Source organism: Dryas octopetala, chromosome 8, assembly GCF_963921425.1.
Source record: "Dryas octopetala chromosome 8, drDryOcto1.1, whole genome shotgun sequence".
Classification (NCBI taxonomy): Eukaryota; Viridiplantae; Streptophyta; class Magnoliopsida; order Rosales; family Rosaceae; genus Dryas; species Dryas octopetala.
In genome coordinates this window covers 5,350,740-5,370,941 of record NC_141373.1, presented here as the reverse complement: position 1 = coordinate 5,370,941, position 20,202 = coordinate 5,350,740, and the positions used below count along the sequence as shown (strand labels likewise).

Here is a 20,202-nt window from a genome sequence, read left to right as displayed (position 1 = left end):
TGAGAGGATGTCCCATAGGGCATGCCCCATATAAGAATTAGTGCTATGCTCAAAAGACCAGCGTTTTAGGTAAAGGTTAGCCTACTTTACAAACTCTTGGACTCATTCTATTTAATGTGGGACTTTTGACCATGACACTAGGTCCCAGCCAAGTTGTGGAGATTATGAAAGGATCACCCATTTTTCAAGTTAAACACGCCCACATGTCCAAGTACTCATCCAAGTTGGTGAAAAGCCAATTTTTCTCATACCAATGATAATATTAACAACTTTGGAGCTACATATTTTTCTAGTCTCATAATCATCTCTAGAGAGTCTTAACACGGCTCCTATAAGAGCTTACTAGTCAAAAGAAACGAAGATTGCATCAAAGAAGCCCACGGTGGGGATGTATGATTAGACATCAGAAGCTTGCACTTGCACATCATAATCGTCGCCATAGATGCTGTCAGCAATTTGCCACACCTGAAGAGTGTTGTCTTCAGCTACACTTGAAATGAGCCATGGCACATCTTTGTTCCACGAGAAATCCGATATTTTTGCTTTATGACCACCGTGTGAAAACAGAAGTTCCGGTGGCCCGTCATCACCATCTCCCTCCAACTGCTCATCCCCAATCCTAAACACATCAATTACCATATGAGTTGGATGAGATAAACAAATGAAGCATAGATGAAGCATGTAAAAAAACGGACTGGAAGGTAACTAAAAACAAAAAACATTTAAAGCAGCAATTTTTCAAATCAAATACCTGTTAAGGTCCCACACCATCAGCCTTCTGTCATCAGCATAGGATGCCAACACAGTTTCATGATTAGGATCCCATTCAACCTGGAATACCTCCTCTCTGCAAGGAACAAATGAAGGAAGAGGAATTTCAGTTTATACAATATGGTCAGCAAGTCCTTATTTCTTAAGGAAATGATGAAGCCCTAATAATATTCTTTTGACATGAAAGAAAATACACAAAATCTGAGTGGCCCAGCAGATAGGAATTAATAATCTGAAAAGTTATTAATTTGTTCATTAAGGATTTAATATATTGACCCAGTCCCAACTACATCTGAATTTCATCTAATCAAGTGCAAACAAGCTGCAACTCTAACTACCTCCCTTGAAACAAACGAGGGGGACAATGTCTTTGTGTATGTGTACTGTGTACTGTGTACATATATTTGTTTTCTGAATCATTTGATAATATCATTGCTATAGATTTTTTGTCATCACAGATGTGAGTGAGCTATTACATGTCCATGAACCAAGAGAATTAAAAGTGGATCCCAAACCCTAATCTGCTTCATAGATATCAGATTAGTCAGGAATCAGGTTACTACATCAATCCTAAGATATTGGTTTTATCTACTTCAAACCCAAAAAAGTTAATATTAAGCACCTAGCAAATAGATAAAATGATATTCAAAACTTCTTATGAAGATTCTTAACATTGCACATGTAGATCATGAGCACACAAAAGGCAGAAAGAACAAGCATGACCGTAAGGGGAGAGTGAAGGGCATAAAGAGCATACGTATGACTACTCAGGACATGCAATGGTCCAGTCAGCTTCCGTATATCAAACAGACCAACAGTAGTGTCTGAAGATGCTGTAGCCAAAATCCATTCATTATACGGATTGAAAGAAAGATAGTTTACCTGAGATCATCAAACAAATGAATGAGAGAGAGAGAGAGAGTGTGTGTGTGTGAGAGAGAGAGAGAGAGAGAGGGGCAACTTTGTAGTAGTGAATAGTATAAATCTTGAGCGAAACCATCAATAATACTTTTAGAGAACATCATATAAAACTCAAAATCAATGAAATAAGTTAGTATTAGTAGCCTCAAGGTTACACAAATTTAACATACCGTATGTGGGGACAAACTGCATGAAAATTAACATTGTAAATTATCAAGCACATGTGTGATTTAAAAGGGTATGTGATTCGTAACTGCAAAATCCTACAGATGTATTGAAAAGCCACTATCACATAAATGATATTGTTCAATGTTGTGTCACCTCTTTCTCATGAGCTTTGACACAATGCTGGGTTTGGTTTGTGCGCAAGTCCCATATCATCAATTGGCAATCATCCCCGACGGACCCAAATAGATGCTCGTTCTTCAAATGCCACGATACATCTCCAACCACACTTTCATGACGCTGAAAAGAGGCATTCATAATTCCCATTGTCAAAACATTAAACTCACCATACCCAAAACATGTATACCACTTATCAAGAAATAGAAATTTTAGTTTACAAAATTACCTCATAAACATGCATTGGGTCGAGCACTTTATCTTGAGCCAAAGCTGACACATCCCACAAACAAATTTTACAATCATACGAACCACTCAAAAGGTAACCCTCCTTAAAAGAGCTCCAGGACAAGCCATACCCTTCTTTGTCATGACCCCTCAACCTCAAATCAGGATCACAGCCAGTCTCTTGAGGCTTCACCCCCTGTTTGGCACAATCAAATACATACACCTCAGTACCACTGGTCTTCGCACCGACAACATTCGGCTTCTGCGGCATACACCGTGCCCTATTCACTTCCCCATCAACACGAATCTTCTGCGTTATTTCCACCTACAACCACACCAAGCACAAATACAAACATTCTCAGCTAGAAATTTTAACAAACACTCGGTACCCACAAAATCATTCGTCAAAATACTGATTACCAACACTTTATTTCTCAAAAATATTCTTATAAATACTTGGTACCCACAAGATAATTCTTCAAAATACTGATTACCAACAACTTATTTCTCAAAAATATTACGTACCCACAAAAATATTCTTAGAAATATTTGGTACCCTCAAGGTAATTCTTCAAAATACTGATTACCAACAACTTATTTCTCAAAACTATTACGTACCCACCAAAATACTCTTACAAATACTTGATACCCACAACCTAATTCTTTGAAAATGGGTGAAAGAAATGATTTTTAGTACCTTAGGGATCAAAGGGTCTTGGGAAATGGCGTCAGGGTTGGCTTGAGAGGCGGGGAGGAGGGCGTCGGCGACCATGAGAAAGTTGGGGAAGCCGTCGGAGGTGTGGGTCCCGAGGACGAGCTTGTGGACGGAGAAATATGGGTCGGCGGCGTGAGGCTGCGGGGGGGAGGGGACCCAATGAACGGTGAGAGATGGCCATTCAAGAGGGTGAGAGATGATGAGGTCGTAAAGGAACGGGGTGTTCTTCTTCCAGACGGTGTACTCTTCCTCTAAGAGAGCTGCGTCTTGGTCCTGGTCCTCGGCCATGGCTGTGGCTGTGGCTGGAGCTTTGAGCTTTTCTGCTTTTTTTGTTTCTTCTTGGTTTCCCGCCAAAATGTGGTGAGTGTGAGACTGTGACTGTGAGTGAGTGATGAAGGAGGGTGAGGCTGCGAGATGTTATGTAATGTTTGTAGGGGAGGAATGACTTAGGTTTGCCCAATGGGTTTTTGCTATCTTTTGACTGGGCTGGCTGTTTTGTTTGAGAGTTTGATGCGGCCCAGCTATAGAAGCCCAATTCGACATAGGATGAAGATAATTTACGAATTTTTTACCCAACTAATTTGGTTTTTATTGTAATTGATGGGGTAGCGTAGTTGAAATGGTCATAGAATTGCCCTTGTACCCAAGTTTGATTTCCTCTCCCCTCGCTACAAAAAATACTAATTTGTTTTTGACAACGTTAACACACAGTCCGACTCACCTAAACGAGTTAACATTGAAGGTATGTGAGGATCACTTATTCAAAAGTTAGATTTACTGTTATGAATAATTAATTTCACAATTGTGTTAAACCATTGAATAAGTCGTCTTTCACTTATCCCTTACTTATCTCTCATGTCAAGTCCCTTAAATGAGCCAAATTGCTCTCACGCATGCAACTTCTTTGCCAAGTACAATTCTATTTAGCTTATTTTACTTTCAAACTATTTTTCCTCAATGTCAATGGAATTCTTACATTGGCTCAACAATAGTAGATTTTTTTTTTTTCTTTTCAGATAAAATGATGTGGTGTGCATATTATGTGCCATAGAAATTGGGAAAAAAAATAAAAAGGTTGGAAGAAAAAACATATACAAGTAGCATTTGACGTGGTAGAAGTAGTCTCCTTTGCAATTGGTAAAAGTCAAATATTCCATCTTGGCAAAGATTTAAGTATTCCATTGTTAGGTTGAACAAAAGTTCTTGGTTGCTTGGTAAATTAGGAAACGTAACAGTTGACATACTCTACTGTACGACCATCGGACCATTGTCGTTTTCATTACATAGTTTATATTAAAAGCTTTTGGTGGCTTTTGGTCTTCCAGCGCAGTTGAGTTGGGCTTGGAGCAGCGAAACTTGAAACGCAAGAAGATATGGGCGGTTGGAACTTGGATATCACAAAATTCTCTCCACACACTCACTCTTTGTTTAATCTTTGTCTTTTCTCGCACGAAGCTTCAATTTAGACAAGGGGTTGAGTGAAATTATAGCAATCCATATATGTTAAATGTCACTCAGTCGCTATAATATGATTTCACTGTGCAATTTTATCAAACACTTGTGGACAAGCAAAGTTTATGATCCATAAATTTGATTTTTAACACTCGATTAGACCACTCAAACGCAAAGTGCCATGCCCAAGTTCTATCCCCACCGGCCACCATAAAGTAGTGTGGACCTAGTGGACCATATTTGAAATTGTTTCAAATAAGTCATCATTGCTGCTGCAAGTGCATTCATTCCAATTCATTCCACATAACCCAATTCCTTTCGTTTATAAATTTGTTTCCCAATTCTCTTGCACAGTTGCACCTAAAGTGAATCTCACAATATCATAATGGAAGACAACAGAAAAGTGAGATTCTAAAACTTTTTCCATTTTTAATAATTGCATGGCTCCCATATTAAACTTGAACCAACTCAAAGAAATTCAAAAAAACAAAACCAATTTACAGCTAAAATATTCCACTAATTCAGCCAGTCCATATACAATCAAAGAACAAACTACCCTCTTGGCCAAAAAAAAAAAAAAGAACAAACTACCCAATTTCATACTTATGATTCCTAACAAACCTATAAATTAAAAAAACAACAACTAAAATTGTCCACACACATGACATTGACATATCACATTTCCAAATGAACCTAAGAAAAAGACACCCCAAAAAAAAAATTTGAGTGCACATGCGTCAAATCACAAAGTGACAGGTCACATGACAGCACAGGCAGCTGGGTTCTCATCACTGAACGCGGTGGTGTAGCGCACCTCCGTGGAGCTCGCACGTGCGAGGCTCGACATGTGCGAATCCTGGGCGTCCCGCACGTACCCGGAGGGAGCCTTCTTGTCGTAGACCCCTTGCGCGTAGGGGTGCGCCACGACGTCGTACGGGACATAGGGCCAGATCTCGACCTTCTTACCCGTCCGATACGCGACACGTGACAGCACCTTGGCGGGGTCCACGTATCCGACGACGGTCAGCTTGTTCGCCTTGCGCTCTACGTTCACCTGCGTCACCCCCTTCATCCCCTCCACTGACCTCTTCACCTTCCTCTCGCATCCCTCGCAGTCCATCTTCACCTTGATCTCCACCGTCTGATCAAAACACAAAACAAAAACAGTTCGATTTTTTAAGTCAGTTGCTTACGTGGCGCATTCATAGTGGCTTTTACTGGGTACTATTCTGCACAGTATGATCCAGCTCCAAAGAGTTAAAAAGACATAGAATTTATTTGAAAAAAGAGGAAAAAAAAAAACATAACTTTCGAGTTTTTATAATCATTTGGTTTCACTTTTGGACTTGCCAAGATTCAAAGTGAAGATTCTCCCCAAGAAAATTTCAAGATTTAACAAAATATTTGAGCTGTATAACAAAGAAAAGCAAAAGCAGACCAAGTTACAAAAAGAACTTATTATTGATTGATCTACTGGGATATAAGCACTTTTTAGAGATGTAGCTCAAAACCCAAAAACAGATAAACAGATTGTTGAGGTTTGATTTCAAACTTCAAGCTTAAGAAAGAAGTAAAATACCTGGAATTGCTTGCGTTTTCTGAGCCTGTTACTCCCACTTGAACAATCAAAAAGATCAGACAAATGATCTAAAGCACCCATTCTAGCAACGAATCGCTTTTGCTATGGCACAGATTTGAACCAAAACAGGAGACAACAAAATAACAAGTGTGAGAAAGTAAGAAGGACCCAAAAGCTTTTGACTCAGATATTTTGAGAGAGAAAACAACCGCACAATGGACTAAGACACTGGGGGCTCCTCTGGTTTTATAAGCGAACGGTCTTCAGAAGATCTCTCTCTTGAAAGAATCTGGACCGTCCGAATGGTCCATCAAAAGATCTGGGTCGTCAGTTGTCACTGACAGCCTACTTCAAGGGTTTATCGTGCTGGCTATGCGCCACGTGTCCTATTGTTCTCGATCCAGTGAGGGCGGGCGCATCGATAACGGACGTCGACGAGGTTATCCATGCACCGACCGTGTGGGCCATACGGGTTTTGGCGCGACATCACAGGTGAGGCCCACGCTCCAAACCGGAACGTACTAACGTAGCTAATATGTGTCCCTCTTTGAGTAAAGTTTGGTGCTGGGTGTGAACGGAGTCCGGAGTAGTACCCGACCCTTTCGAAACGGGTCCCACAATGTACGGCGGGGTCCGCTTTGAATCTGACGTGGGGTCTCACACGGCATGGGCAGCGCTTGTTCAACACTGTACTGCACAGACTGGCACTACTGGCATCTTTGGTGCGCATGTACGAGATCAGTGCATGACAGTATATGAGACTATGAGCTCAAACTCCAATAGAGTGGTCCAACCGTCAAGGATCTCTATGTTTCTAAACACATTACCTCTCTGCATTTTTATCCTTTTTACTTGCAAACATATATTTTACAAAACTAAATATAGGATCCCAATTCAAAAAAATTGAAATTATGAAGACCCAATTCAAAAAAATCCAAACTAGAGGGACTGATGATCTTGTCATTTTCCCATACCATATATGTGACCATTATGAGGTGACCATCTTAGGGAACAGTTGGGTGGTAATGCCTAGCTTCCTTTGTCACAGTCATGCTTACCAGCTGGCTCCAACTTAAGTGACCAGTTAATGATCATATATGGTATGGCATTGTGGTTGAATATGTTGTACCTAGATGTGTCAAACGGGTTGGGCCAGTCCAAGTACGACACGACACGGCACAATTAAAATAAGTATCGCATTGCACGGCAAAATTAAATAGGTCAGGCCAGATTAAAGTTTTTAGCTCATCAGACACGACACGACACAAGTACGACATGACCAAAGACACTAAATGGGCCCGAATTAGGCATGATTATTTTAATATTATTTTTTTTCATTTTTAGAAAAAAAATTTAACAAAAATATTCAATTTTTATGAAAAATAATGTTAATATTTAATTATAAATAAGAAAAAATATTATAAGATTAGTTTTATTATTTTAAAAAATAATAATAATAAAAAAAATCTGTGAACCAGCCCATTTAAGACACGGCATAAGTACAAATGGTCCACGGGCCATGGGCCGTCGGCTGTGTCGGACTTAGATTTTAGGCATAAATTCAATTTAGACACATAACTATATATGCTATTTCAACGGGGTCTATGAACTTTCAAATATTTCAAATATACACCTGATTTATTATGTAAATTGAAAAATGAAATTTCGTCCATCAATTTATTGAAAGAACAGTTAAATGTCAACTTGACTTTTGCTAACGGGGATTAATTGGCAACGTGACACCAACTCAGCATACATTTCCCGCCAAATGAGCAACACATGTCCACTTGACACGGGCCCACTCACCCATCACCTTATTCCCGCTCGTCGAACGCTCTCCTGACTATTTAGTATCCAAAAAACATCACGTTTTCCCCCAAATTCGAATATAAATCTCTCACTTGTGTTCAACAAACGAGAAAGAAATAATGAGTTTGTGGACCTGTGTCAGGGGTTAGGTGGACCCGTGTCGCTCATTTCCTGCCAAATAAGCGACACGGGTCCACCTAACCCCTGACACGGGCCCACAAACTCTCACTCTCTCTATTATTATTAAATTGTGGGCCCATGTCGCTCATTCGGCGGGAAATGTTTGCTGAGATAGCGTCACGTCGTCAAGTACTCCCGATCAACAAAAACTAAGCTGTCATTTAACTGATCTCTCAACGAATTAATGGACAGAAATTTATTTTTCAATTTAAAAAATAGATCGGGTATATATTTGAAATATTTTAAAATTCATAAACCCCGTTGAAATAGTTTATATAATTACGTGTCTAAATTAAATTTATGCCTATATTTTAAGTATATAAAACAGCTCAAACACGATACAAAAGCACAGTATACTCAACTTAAACGGCCTGACCCAGCCCGTTTGACATTGTACCCATACTGAGACATTTTAAGAATTATTTTGGTCCTTCCCCATATCATGTTCCTTGGTACCGCAAGTGTATCATGACCTCTTGAAACCTAAACAGATAAAAGGACAGACAACTTGAGTACTATATATAGCAGCCTTGGAAATTGAGTCAGAGGGTCTAATCACTAGTCCTTTTGCTTTGTGCTGGTATAAAAACTGAGGTGAGGCTCGCTTAAGTGGATCCATTTAGGCTCATAATCTCATTTGCAGCTTATTCAGTTAAAGTTAAATGGGTTATATATGTATTTTGGCAGACTTCACTATTTATTAGAAGTGCTAACTCTCACGTGATGTCACCATCGATATCAACACATGGGGAAATGTTTGGAAGTTCCTCCATTCAATCATTTTCCTTCTTTTTGTTACTGATCAGGTTTATGCTAAGAGATGCATGGGTATGACATTTTCTTATTCCAAGTAGAAGGCGATCAATGTGATCATGGTGGTTACTGCCAATATATTTGTAATGTAATGCCCATGCTAGTTTTTAGTTGTTAGATTTTGGATCGGTGTATGTGTGTGGATAAAAGAATGCAAATTAAGTAGTATTCTGTCAGATCTCTGCAATTTCATTGACTTTTGTGTTTTCTTTTTTTCTCATAGTATATATAATTAATCTTGATCGAATCTCAGTTGCAATGTACAGAACACGATGTAGAAGTAGAAAGTAGAACCATATATGCACATGCATGCAGTGTAAACTCTTTACATATTCTGAATGAACACACAACATAAAAACACTAGACATGTATATTCACCATTGCATCAAGATAACCCATGTGAAAGTATACTTACCTGAAGAAGCCATATCGTCTGCAGCAACTCCCTTGAAGTCTAAGAGCACAAGCCTTCCAACCAACACAGACTTTCTTCAGAGCTTTACTCAATATGGGGCAGAGTACCAAATAGCAGAGATTGATGATCTGTGTAGTCAGGGACCTGAGCCTTATATAGAGTCTTGATCAAACCGTGTACCTCCCATTAAGATATATGTGGTTTAATCCTAGTATGACTCTATATAATGACTAATTAATAAATGCCTTGTTTATACCATAAGGAAGCTCATCATCATAATCTCATTCTGATTAGGAATATGACTTAGTTGAGCTTTTCCTGTTGTAGTTTGATTAATACTCTTATAACTTGCCTCTTAAGTTTTGTTAGCATGATCAGCATCCGATTAGAACAAGGATTAAGTCCATTAATTTCTTACATTCTCCCACTTGGACTATCATTGTTCTTATCTGAGTATCATACTAATTTACAGCAAGTAACCTTCATTAGCGCTGGGTATATTAATAAAAAAAAAAAGACTTAAATCAACTTTGTCAAAGCACAATTTTAAACACCAGACTATGAGAAATTATCAAGCTTTATATTGCTCAAACAACTCATAACCATTAATGTCAAAATCATACCCCACATAAGTCATTCACAAAGCGTAAAACTAAAAATTGGTTCACAAGACAGTTGTGTATTGCAACTGTGTCGAATTTGTAAACCTGGTCCACTTAATGATTTTGTCAAGCTATAAAACAAAAAACCTTTTACGTCATATGTATGAGCACATGATCAGTGTGCTAATCATTTCTGTTTGCATTATCTAAATGTCAATGACACAGATTATAGATATGCATTCTAAATACCAGAATGTACATATATATATATAACACTTGAATTAAACTGAAAAGATAGTATATATTACAATTGAGCTACCTTTCTGAAATCATGATATGTTTAGCTCGATTGTAATATAACTTATAACTCAAAATCCAATAATCATTTTGAAAACTATCACAGTAATTTGCTCAAACTGTGCAAATAAAAATAACTGAAATGGCAGAATCAAAATTAATAAACTTAAAATCTGAAAACTCTCATTATCCTTAAAGCTCCCACTGAACTGGAGCATCCAGTTTCTCAAGTACTCCCATTTGAGTCACATGGTGTTTGAACACTCCAACTGGCATAGCTTTAGTAAAGGAATCTGCCAATTGATCTTGTGTGTTGACATGCTCGATCTGTAATTCTCCAGCTTTAACATTCTCTCTAACCATCAGATATTTAGTTCCAATGTGCTTAGATTTGGGTGTCCTTTTGCTGTCTTTAGAGAAGCTCACTGCTCCACTATTATCACAATAGATCTTTATAGGTTTTTCCACACAACCTATCATCTTTGTCTCCAGCATAAATTTTTTTAACCATATGGCATGTACAGATGCTTCATAGACTGCAACATACTCTGCCTGCATGGTAGAAGTGGTGGTCAAGGTCTGTTTCACACTCTTCCAAGAGATAGCTGCTCCACCAAACAAGAAAATATACCCTGAAGTCGATCTCATGGTGTCTGCACAACCAGCAAAATCTGAGTCTGAGTATCCAATAAGCTCTAAATCATTCATTCTTCTGTACACCAGCATGTGATCCTTTGTTCTTTGTAAATACCTGAGTACCTTTTTCCCTGCAACCCAGTGAGCTTGTCCCGGATTAATTTGATATCTACCCAGCATGCCAACTGAAAAAGCCAAATCAGGTCTAGTACATGTCTGAGCGTACATAACAGACCCAACAAGTGATGCATAGGGTTTATCTTTCATATACTCCCTCTCTTGTTGGTTCGTAGGACATTGTCCCTTGCTAAATTTGTCTCCTTTTGACATTGGGGAATCTCCTGGTTTGCAACTTAACATGTCGAATCTTTTAAGAACTCTCATAATATATGCCTTTTGTGACAGCCCCAGTAAATGCTTCTTCCTATTTCTTTTAATTTCTATTCCTAGCACATAAGAAGCTTCTCCAAGATCTTTCATTTCAAAATTATCTGACAAAAACGCTTTAGTCTCATACAATAATTCCTTGTCGCTGCTGGCCAGTAGGATGTCATCTACATAGAGAACTAAGAAGATGAAATTTCTCCCACTCACTTTTAAGTATATGCATTCATCTGATGGGTTTTCAATGAAACCATATGAGCTAACAATTAAATCAAATTTGATGTACCACTGTCTGGAAGCTTGTTTTAATCCATAAATGGATTTTCTCAATGTACAAGCTAAGTGTTCATCTCCTTCCTTTATAAAACCCTCAGGTTGTGCCATGTAAATTTCTTCATTTAATTCTCCATTCAAGAAGGCAGTTTTGACATCCATCTGGTGCAGCTCCATGTCAAAATGTGCAACCAATGCCATAATAATTCTGAAGGCATCTTTGCTTGATACAGGTGAGAAGGTCTCATTGTAATCAATTCCCTCCTTCTGAGTAAAACCCTTTGCAACTAGTCTAGCTTTGTATCTTTCTACACTTCCATCTGGATTTTTCTTTGTCTTATAAATCCATTTGCAACCTATTGGTTTAATCCCTTTAGGTACCTCAGCTAATTCCCAAACTTGGTTGTTGTACATAGATTCTATTTCAGTTTCCATAGCTACTCGCCACTCCACAAACTTGTCATCTTGAATAGCTTGTGCATAGCTTCTCGGATCAGACTCTTCCCCAACATCAAACTCAACTTCCTGCAAGTAAAGTATGTAGTCACTAGATATAGCAGGTTTCCTTTGTCTAATAGATTGCCTTCTAGTTGTTTCTCCCGCTGGTTGCTCAGTATGGATTTGATTTGATTGTACTGCCATCTCATTTTGAACTTGATTTTGAACTTCCTCAACTTCAGCTGCTTGTTGATTCAATATGATTTGCTGATTTTCTGGTGCAAAACCAATCTGATCTTGTATTGATATGTTCAATTCTGTATGATCATTCTGAACTGGTGTGTTATCAGCAACTTCTTCAAATTCAAAATCACTTAATTTAGTTTCAACCGATGGTGCAGACTCATCAATGAACCTTGCCACATTGGTCTCTACTATTCTAGTACTATGAGATGGACAGTAGAATCGAAACCCTTTAGATTTTTCTGGATATCCAATGAAAAAACCACTTGTGGTTTTTGAATCCAGTTTCTTGGCCTCTGGATTGTATAATTTTGCTTCAGCCTTACACCCCCAAACATGCAGATGTAGTAATCCTGGTTTCCTTCCTGTCCAAAGTTCAAAAGGTGTCTTGTTCAAAACCTTACTAGGTGCCCTATTAGTTATATAATTTGCGGTTTTTAATGCTTCTCCCCATAAAAATTTTGGCAATCCAGTAGTGCACATCATGGACCTGACCATGTTCATCAATGTCCTGTTCCTTCTTTTAGCAACACCATTCTGCTGAGGGGTTCCTGGTGTGGTATATTGGGCCTTAATTCCATTTTGTTGCAAATAAAGTGCAAATGGACCCATGTGCTGTCCAACTTCACTATATTTTCCATAGAACTCTCCCCCCCTATCTGATCTGACTATTTTTATTTGCTTTCCCAATTGTTTCTCAGCTTCAGCCTTGAAAATCTTAAAAACTTCCAATGACTGAGACTTTTCTGAAATTAGATATAAGCTGCAATATCTAGAGAAATCGTCTATAAATAGTATGAAGTAGGAGTGTTTGCATATGGTTTGACATGGGAAAGGACCACATATATCTGTATGTATTATCTCCAGCAATTCTTGGCTTCTTGTTGCTCCTTTCTTACTGACATTTGTTGTCTTTCCTTTAATACACTCAATACAGTCAGTAAAATCAGAAAAATCGAGTTGAAGTAGTATGTTTTCTTTGATTAAAACTTTCATCCTTTCTTTTGATATGTGTGCCAATCTCTTATGCCATAAAACAGCTGAGTTTTCATTTTCCCTTGATCTTTTGTTTGGTGCACGAATCTGATGAATATCATTACTGTCAGAACAAGTTAGTTTCCAGTGGTTATTTTGCAATATAGCCGTACCAACAAGAGAAGAATCATAGAATAACTGCAACCCACTTTTATTGAAAATAAATTCGAAATCCTTCCTAACCAACTGAACTACTGAAATCAAGTTCCTACTTAATGATGGGATTACAAAAACTTCATCTAAATTTAAAACAAAACCAGATCCTAATCTAATGCTGACAGCTCCTATGGCCTTGACTGCAACATGCATCCCATTGCCTACTTTGATGTTGACTTCATCCTTCCTTGGTGTTCTCCTTCTTGTGATACCCTGCAAGGAATTTGCAATATGAATGGGTGAGCCAGAATCAATCCACCAAGAATCAATAGGAGAATCAACAAAATTAACTTCTAAGTAGAAACAATGAGAATTACCTTTCTTAATCATCCAAGCCTTCCACTTTTCACAATCTTTCTTAAAATGGCCATGCTTGTGACAATGAAAACACTTAGACTTATTTGTTTTCACTGCCCTGAGGCCATCAGAAGTGGATTTGGAGCTGCTAGCATTATCTGGTGCACCTTTTGATTTCGAGAATTGCCTTTTGTTTTTGAATCCCTTCTTGCCAGTGTTGGCCCTCTGCACAAAATTTACTTCTGCCACTGCCTTTCCCTTTTTGCTCCTTTCTTCCTCTTGGACACACATACCAATTAACTCATTCAGTGACCATTTTTCCTTTTGAGCACTATAAATAGAGATCAAATGCTCATACTGATCTGGTAGTGACATCAAAACTTGGTGCACAATAAACTCATCGGCTATAGGAATTTTCAAAGCTTTCAGCTTTGCTGCAATGTCAATCAGCGACATAATGTATTCCCTAACACTTCCTATTCCATCAAACTTCTTACCAGTCAATGAAGCCATCAAATTGCTAGTCTCGGCCTTTTCTGATTCCTTGTATTTTTCACTTATGGATTCAAGATAAGCCTTTGCACTATCATTATCTTCAATACCACCTTTTACAATATCTGCCATATTCCTCTTCATGATCAAAAGTGCCATTCTGTTGGCTTTCTCCCATCTCTTAAACTCAATCTTTTCCTCTGCAGTGCTGGTTGCAGTCAGAGCAGCAGGTTTGTCTTATCTTAGTGCTAAGTCAAAATCATTAATTCCTAGCACAATTTCAATATCCTGCCTCCATTTCTTGAAATTGTGTCCATTCAGAGATTCGATGCTATTGAAACTCATGGATGCTGCATTAATGATCAAAAACATGCTTAAAATTTTATAACTGAATATGCTTTTGCTAAAATTATACCCCAAAAACTGCAGCTGTTTTTCTATTACATGAATCAGATTTATTTTGTCCATGTAAAAACAAATGAAATTCATGAATCATGTTCCCAGTCTTTTATGGGACCATTTGTTTTGAATATGCTTTCTGCAATTTTGGTGAGCAGAAATTATAATCAAAAGAAAAAACTTGGTCCCATAAGAAGATTGTAACATGTTAATTCTTCATCTTAAATGCTCAGACGACTTTACCTCTTTTAAGAGAGTCAACAAGTACCTAAGATGCAGAATTACATACTTTGTGATCAACGAGAACTGTTGCCTTGATTTCAACACTCATCATGTAGAAGAATTTTTGATATCTCACATGATGAGGACTGTGATCAAGACTAGATCACCTTACTGTAGCGGATTATAACTGTATACATGTTTATATGCAAATAATCTGATTAATATATCCTGAAGAATTTACATAATATTTGATGCTCAGAATAAAAGGAACAATGATAAGTACATCAACATATAATAGATCAATAAATCAGATTATGTTTCAAGATTTCATGAAATAAAACATGTACACATCTCAGGATCAAACAATAATAAAACTGAAAACATAAGTATGAATCGACCTAATGTTAAAAAAAAAAAACAAGAAAACAGATAACTTTTGCTGCATCAAGTCTGAAAACAATGATCAATTTTTAATCTTGGTCTTTAGTGTGTGTCTGCCTGCTCTGATACCACATGTAAACTCTTTACATATTCTGAATGAACACACAACATAAAAACACTAGACATGTATATTCACCATTGCATCAAGATAACCCATGTGAAAGTATACTTACCTGAAGAAGCCATATCGTCTGCAGCAACTCCCTTGAAGTCTAAGAGCACAAGCCTTCCAACCAACACAGACTTTCTTCAGAGCTTTACTCAATATGGGGCAGAGTACCAAATAGCAGAGATTGATGATCTGTGTAGTCAGGGACCTGAGCCTTATATAGAGTCTTGATCAAACCGTGTACCTCCCATTAAGATATATGTGGTTTAATCCTAGTATGACTCTATATAATGACTAATTAATAAATGCCTTGTTTATACCATAAGGAAGCTCATTATCATAATCCCATTCTGATAAGGAATATGACTTAGTTGAGCTTTTCCTGTTGTAGTTTGATTAATACTCTTATAACTTGCCTCTTAAGTTTTGTTAGCATGATCAGCATCCGATTAGAACAAGGATTAAGTCCATTAATTTCTTACATGCAGGACTACCGGCCCTAATTAAATTACAAGAAGCATGCACACCATGCATTGCTGCCTTCCATGCTGAGGATTACTACTGCAATTAATACTATTTTTGCAGTTTTTGTGTTCCATCTCATTTTGTTATATATATGCAATTTTGATTGTACCTCTACATGGAAAATTGTTATACATATATATAACAATTTTCCACATGATATATATTTATATATATACATATATATATATGATGATGCAAAAATTCGTCCGATAATGCAACAACTTAAATTTGGTGATGTGGATGGTGATTAAGCTTCCTTGAAGGATGAACAAGGATGATGATGAAGTGTTGACTTGCTGATAATCTCCAACAAAGGTCACTTGCATAGACAAGAATCAAAAGAAGTAGCACTGGTGTGGTACCAGCCAATTACGCTTCGATGATTAAGTCAGTGAGGATCAAAAAGGAGGTGTATGAGCAAGAACCAACAAGAACAAATGAAAAACTTGGGAGAAATAGGAAGAAAAAGGCAATATGTTATGGGTTTATTTCTCAAGTAGGTGTGTGTTTTGTTAAGCTTTTGTAAACCCTTCTTTTGTGCATATAAGTGAGTTTATATAGGCAAAGGAAAAGACAAAAGCTAAGTTACCTGCATGAGGATGAACGTTGGAGAAGAGATCACTTCATAGGTTTGGAACAGTGGCAGGCACAGCTACCAAGCACTCTTGCATTCAATGTTATAGTTGGGCATAGTGGGATGCCCCAATAGTTATGACTGGAGCTAGAGTGTCAGGCTTTATAGCATGTCCTATCACATACACTTAAGTGTGGCGGTTCATACTAGCTTGATCTTTTGGAATAGCGGTGGAGTCTTGGATCCGAGCCGAACTGAATATAGACTTTTATTCTAAGACACACCGTATGAGATCTGATAGATGAGCTCAGCGATGTTATAGGTAGTCTGAGCCGAACTGGATGTTTGAATATCAATCCTTCCAAGTGTGAAGTGGTCACATTCAAGAGAATCAGATCGGGGTCATAATATTCAATCTGAGTTGAGCCAAGCTGCCTACATTTGAAGATTTTCCCTCAAGTGGATAGATATAGTCCCCAAGATAGGAGTCTGGTTCAGACAGTGATGTCGGATTAGAGCTGGTATGATGATACAGGTCTTTGGTTTGACCAAGTCAACCGTTGAAATGTCAAAGTGCCAAATAGGATTTATCAAACCGTATGAAGGTCTGTGGTTGGAAGTTGAATCCATGTGGATTTATCCACAAACAATATATAACAAATTGTTATTGTATAAGAAAACATCGATCCTGTATTAGTTGTTGGAAACTGGTCTTGATAACATGGTTTCTATAATAATAAAAGGTGGAGATGCCTGGACCTCTAGATCTCTAGCCGACTCCAGTGCATATTAATTTAAGTAAACAGTACTTAATTTAATGTTCAAACTAGCAATGATCTTAGATTATTTAGATTAGCAAATGTTCAGGCCAGGTTCATACACTACTCTATTTTGTCGTCTTCATCATTGTTTCAACGACTATCTATACAATATGGATCTGCAATTTATGTTTCCATATGGAGGTGCATGAATGCAGCAAATTAATTTTGTCGGTGTCCATCTTCTAATTTAAATAACACTTTTTATATAATAATTGCGTAGACATGATTTTTTTTCTGTAAAAGAGCTAGGAACATAAACTGATAAAAGCTTCCTACACTTTTTATATAAAAACGTAGAGAAATGTGGAAAATTTATATAACAGTGCATATATCATTTATGGTTAAAGAATGAACTAGTTTGTTCCACCCACCAGTTTGCCGCCTTTCAGTTTTGGCCCGGAGAGCCTCAAGTTCTGGGCTTCAGAATTTATATTGAAGTGAACTAGAGCTAAGCCCAGAATACCAGCAATGCATAGGCCCAATATGATTTCGTTTTTTATGTAAAATTGCAAAAGAGTGAGGTTATGCAGGATACTTTAGCTACTGAGTTGATCACCCTAACATATTTTGCCCAACTTTTTTTCTATTTTACCCTTTATTGCAAAAACATGAAGAAATCACCCAGATTCATTCGGTGGTTATTTACCGAAACATCCACCAATGTTTGGCAGATAAATGTCGAATAAACACAAATATTTCGGCAGATAATTGTCGAATGCCTTTTTCGTTTTCATTTAGTGGTTATCCACCGAAAAATTCACTAATGTTTAGCAGATAACTGTTGAATAACTATAAATATTTCGGTAGATAACTGTCGAATGACCCGACGAACAAAATCGAAATTTTTTGTTTTAAGAGTAAAATTGAAATTTTGAAATAGGATGGTCAACTCAACAGTTTAGGGTGGTCGGAATAGCATCACTCATTGCAAAATGATGAAATATATTAGAATAACAAGCAAATTTTTGAAGAATAACTATATATCAGTATACCAACAATGATTTGGGCTGGAATTTTATCCTTGTTCTTGTTGTTTGCTTGTGGGTTGGGCCTTTGGGCTGTTCTCTGTAGCCTTGAGGCCTGCAATTTGGTACTTTATTAGATTCGTAACTTCTGAAAAATTTTCAGAAACCAATGTTTTACGGGACAAAATGTTGGGCATTCAAGTATGAGCAATATACGTTAATGACCATTTGTTCTATTGGCATTGGGTCTCTCGTTTGTTGGAGGTGGTATTGAGTTTAAATCTCATAAACCACAATTGTTGATTAATTGAAATAAAAAGTAAAAAAAATAATATGAGCAACATATCCCTATTCCACATATAATAAAATTCAGATAGAATGTCGTTAATATATTATGTAAATAAGAATTTACTTGGTCAACCGTTTATATTGACAATCTCATAATATAATATGTCCCAAAAAAAAAAATTATTACAATAGAGGCTAAAGGAGAAGGGATGGTCCTAACTTTGGTTCTGAGTGTGGGGTGGGGGGGTAAACTCTATTACTTAATAGTGGGGCCAATTGTCTCCATTAATCTTGACTAAATCTCAATTTTGGCCCCCAATGTCTTTTTGAGTTTTTCTTTTAAGGGTGGGGATAATGTATTTGACGAAATTTCTTGAAAAATAAAGCATTTCATAAGCTAAAAAAAGACCCAGACAATGTGTTTGAAGTTTCTTTATCACGCTACTACAATGACAAATTTTTGGCCTCGTTATTGCCACAACAATGCAAAGTGTTTGGTAATTCTAAGGTGGTAGGAAAGACCCTAGACACTTCTCATGCAGATATTATATATAATTTTGTATTTCATATTACATTATATAGTTTGAATTTTTTTTTTTTTTTTTTGTTTGCCATAAAAAAAAGGCCTCTTCTGTTGGTTTTCCTTGTCCTTGGGAAATTAGAAAGTGGTCAAAGTTGAAACAGATTGTTAATAGAGGAAATAGGAGTTACGGTGTTGGAACGGAGCTCATTATATTGCCATATTGGATATTTGGATACAATAAAAAACAGAATTACACGCTTAATCACACGACACTTGACGTCAAACTTGAAAAAGCGCGCGAGCGAAGACGTGTTGATTTTGGCTTTTGCTCCAAATAAAAGCCAATTGGTACTCTTCTGCTAGCTGCATATATGTGTGCAATGCAAGAAAAAGAAAAAGGTAAAAGCTATACATGAATCATGATTTCATTCAGTCGGTCGCTGTTTCTGCTTATCAGGGCCAACAACCAAGTCATCCATCCACGTACTGACGACTGACGACTGACGACTGACTAGCTACATGAAAAACAAAATCATGCATGCAGTCAAAAGATGATGCACGAAAAAGCACAGCCCCAAAAAGCTATATATCTTGTGCTTTTACTAGCTAGCCTAATAATTAAGTGCGTTCCTTCTCTTGTTTTTAATGGTGCTTTTGTGGTTGTGCATAGAAACAGGGACTCGTTTTGAAAAAGCATACATGCATGGGAGGATGGGCCGGACTCCCTCTAAGAAACTTCACACAACTTGCGTGTGTCGGTCACCAAGGCATTGGGTAGAATATGTATGTGAAAATCAAACCTGACATGATCAATTCATCACATTATCAACTCTTCTCCCTTTATGTGGGGCACTGGGGCAGCAACATGGAAGCAACACAACACTCTCATGATCGAGGACCCTTTTTCCCAACAACAACAACAACAACAACAACAACAATATCGACACACTATTTAATTAATTAATTACTTTAGAAAAAAAAATTATCAAAAAATAAATAAATCATCCGCGAATCATAGTACATTTGAGTGTTTTACTCTTGTAAAGATATTCAATCTTGAGATGCATAAAGTTTACAACTTAGTTTATGCTTGCCTTTTCATCCTTAAAAAATTACCACTTCTATCATTTATGGCATTAATCTTTTTAGAAGGGTTAAAAGAATTGGAAGTAAATAAGTAAAATGAATGAGATGGTAAGAGATAGGAAAACCAATGGATATTTGATAATATAGTGGATCTTTTACTAGGTGTTGGTT

At 37.3% G+C, this 20,202-nt stretch overlaps 3 protein-coding genes across 3 annotated transcripts; all 3 read right to left on the bottom strand.

The window, feature by feature from the left end:
- Positions 1–230: 230 nt before the first annotated feature.
- Positions 231–3,360, bottom strand: LOC147276394 (WD-40 repeat-containing protein MSI3-like). The gene is made up of 6 exons (XM_086253432.1): positions 2,960–3,360; positions 2,264–2,587; positions 2,014–2,157; positions 1,529–1,653; positions 752–847; positions 231–619 (listed from the first exon to the last, which is right to left on the bottom strand). The coding sequence occupies exons 1-6, from the start codon at positions 3,263–3,265 to the stop codon at positions 397–399; spliced, it is 1,218 nt and encodes a 405-aa protein (XP_086109558.1). The 5' UTR covers positions 3,266–3,360; the 3' UTR covers positions 231–396.
- Positions 3,361–4,833: 1,473 nt separating this feature from the next.
- On the bottom strand, positions 4,834–6,231 carry FP6 (farnesylated protein 6). Its single transcript, XM_086253433.1, has 2 exons — positions 6,009–6,231; positions 4,834–5,570 (listed from the first exon to the last, which is right to left on the bottom strand). Exons 1-2 carry the CDS (start codon positions 6,087–6,089, stop codon positions 5,187–5,189), a joined length of 465 nt encoding a protein of 154 aa, XP_086109559.1. The 5' UTR covers positions 6,090–6,231; the 3' UTR covers positions 4,834–5,186.
- A 7,061-nt stretch (positions 6,232–13,292) lies between these two features.
- On the bottom strand, positions 13,293–14,269 carry LOC147276392 (uncharacterized). The gene is made up of 2 exons (XM_086255462.1): positions 13,607–14,269; positions 13,293–13,502 (listed from the first exon to the last, which is right to left on the bottom strand). The coding sequence occupies exons 1-2, from the start codon at positions 14,235–14,237 to the stop codon at positions 13,468–13,470; spliced, it is 666 nt and encodes a 221-aa protein (XP_086111588.1). The 5' UTR covers positions 14,238–14,269; the 3' UTR covers positions 13,293–13,467.
- Positions 14,270–20,202: the final 5,933 nt, after the last annotated feature.

Bases quoted from the DNA above. Each gene is read 5' to 3' on its own strand.
- LOC147276394 (XM_086253432.1), bottom strand. From the start codon at position 3,265: ATGGCCGAGGACCAGGACCAAGACGCAGCTCTCTTAGAGGAAGAGTAC. The intron at 2,158-2,263 runs GTAATTTTGTAA...GCCTCTTTTCAG, and splicing joins ACCCAATGCATGTTTATGAG to CGTCATGAAAGTGTGGTTGG. The intron at 848-1,528 runs GTATGCTCTTTA...TGTTCCTTGCAG, and splicing joins CATGTCCTGAGTAGTCATAC to AGAGGAGGTATTCCAGGTTG.
- FP6 (XM_086253433.1), bottom strand. From the start codon at position 6,089: ATGGGTGCTTTAGATCATTTGTCTGATCTTTTTGATTGTTCAAGTGGG. The intron at 5,571-6,008 runs GTATTTTACTTC...TGTTTTGATCAG, and splicing joins GAAAACGCAAGCAATTCCAG to ACGGTGGAGATCAAGGTGAA.
- LOC147276392 (XM_086255462.1), bottom strand. From the start codon at position 14,237: ATGGCACTTTTGATCATGAAGAGGAATATGGCAGATATTGTAAAAGGT. The intron at 13,503-13,606 runs GTAATTCTCATT...AATTCCTTGCAG, and splicing joins GGCTTGGATGATTAAGAAAG to GGTATCACAAGAAGGAGAAC.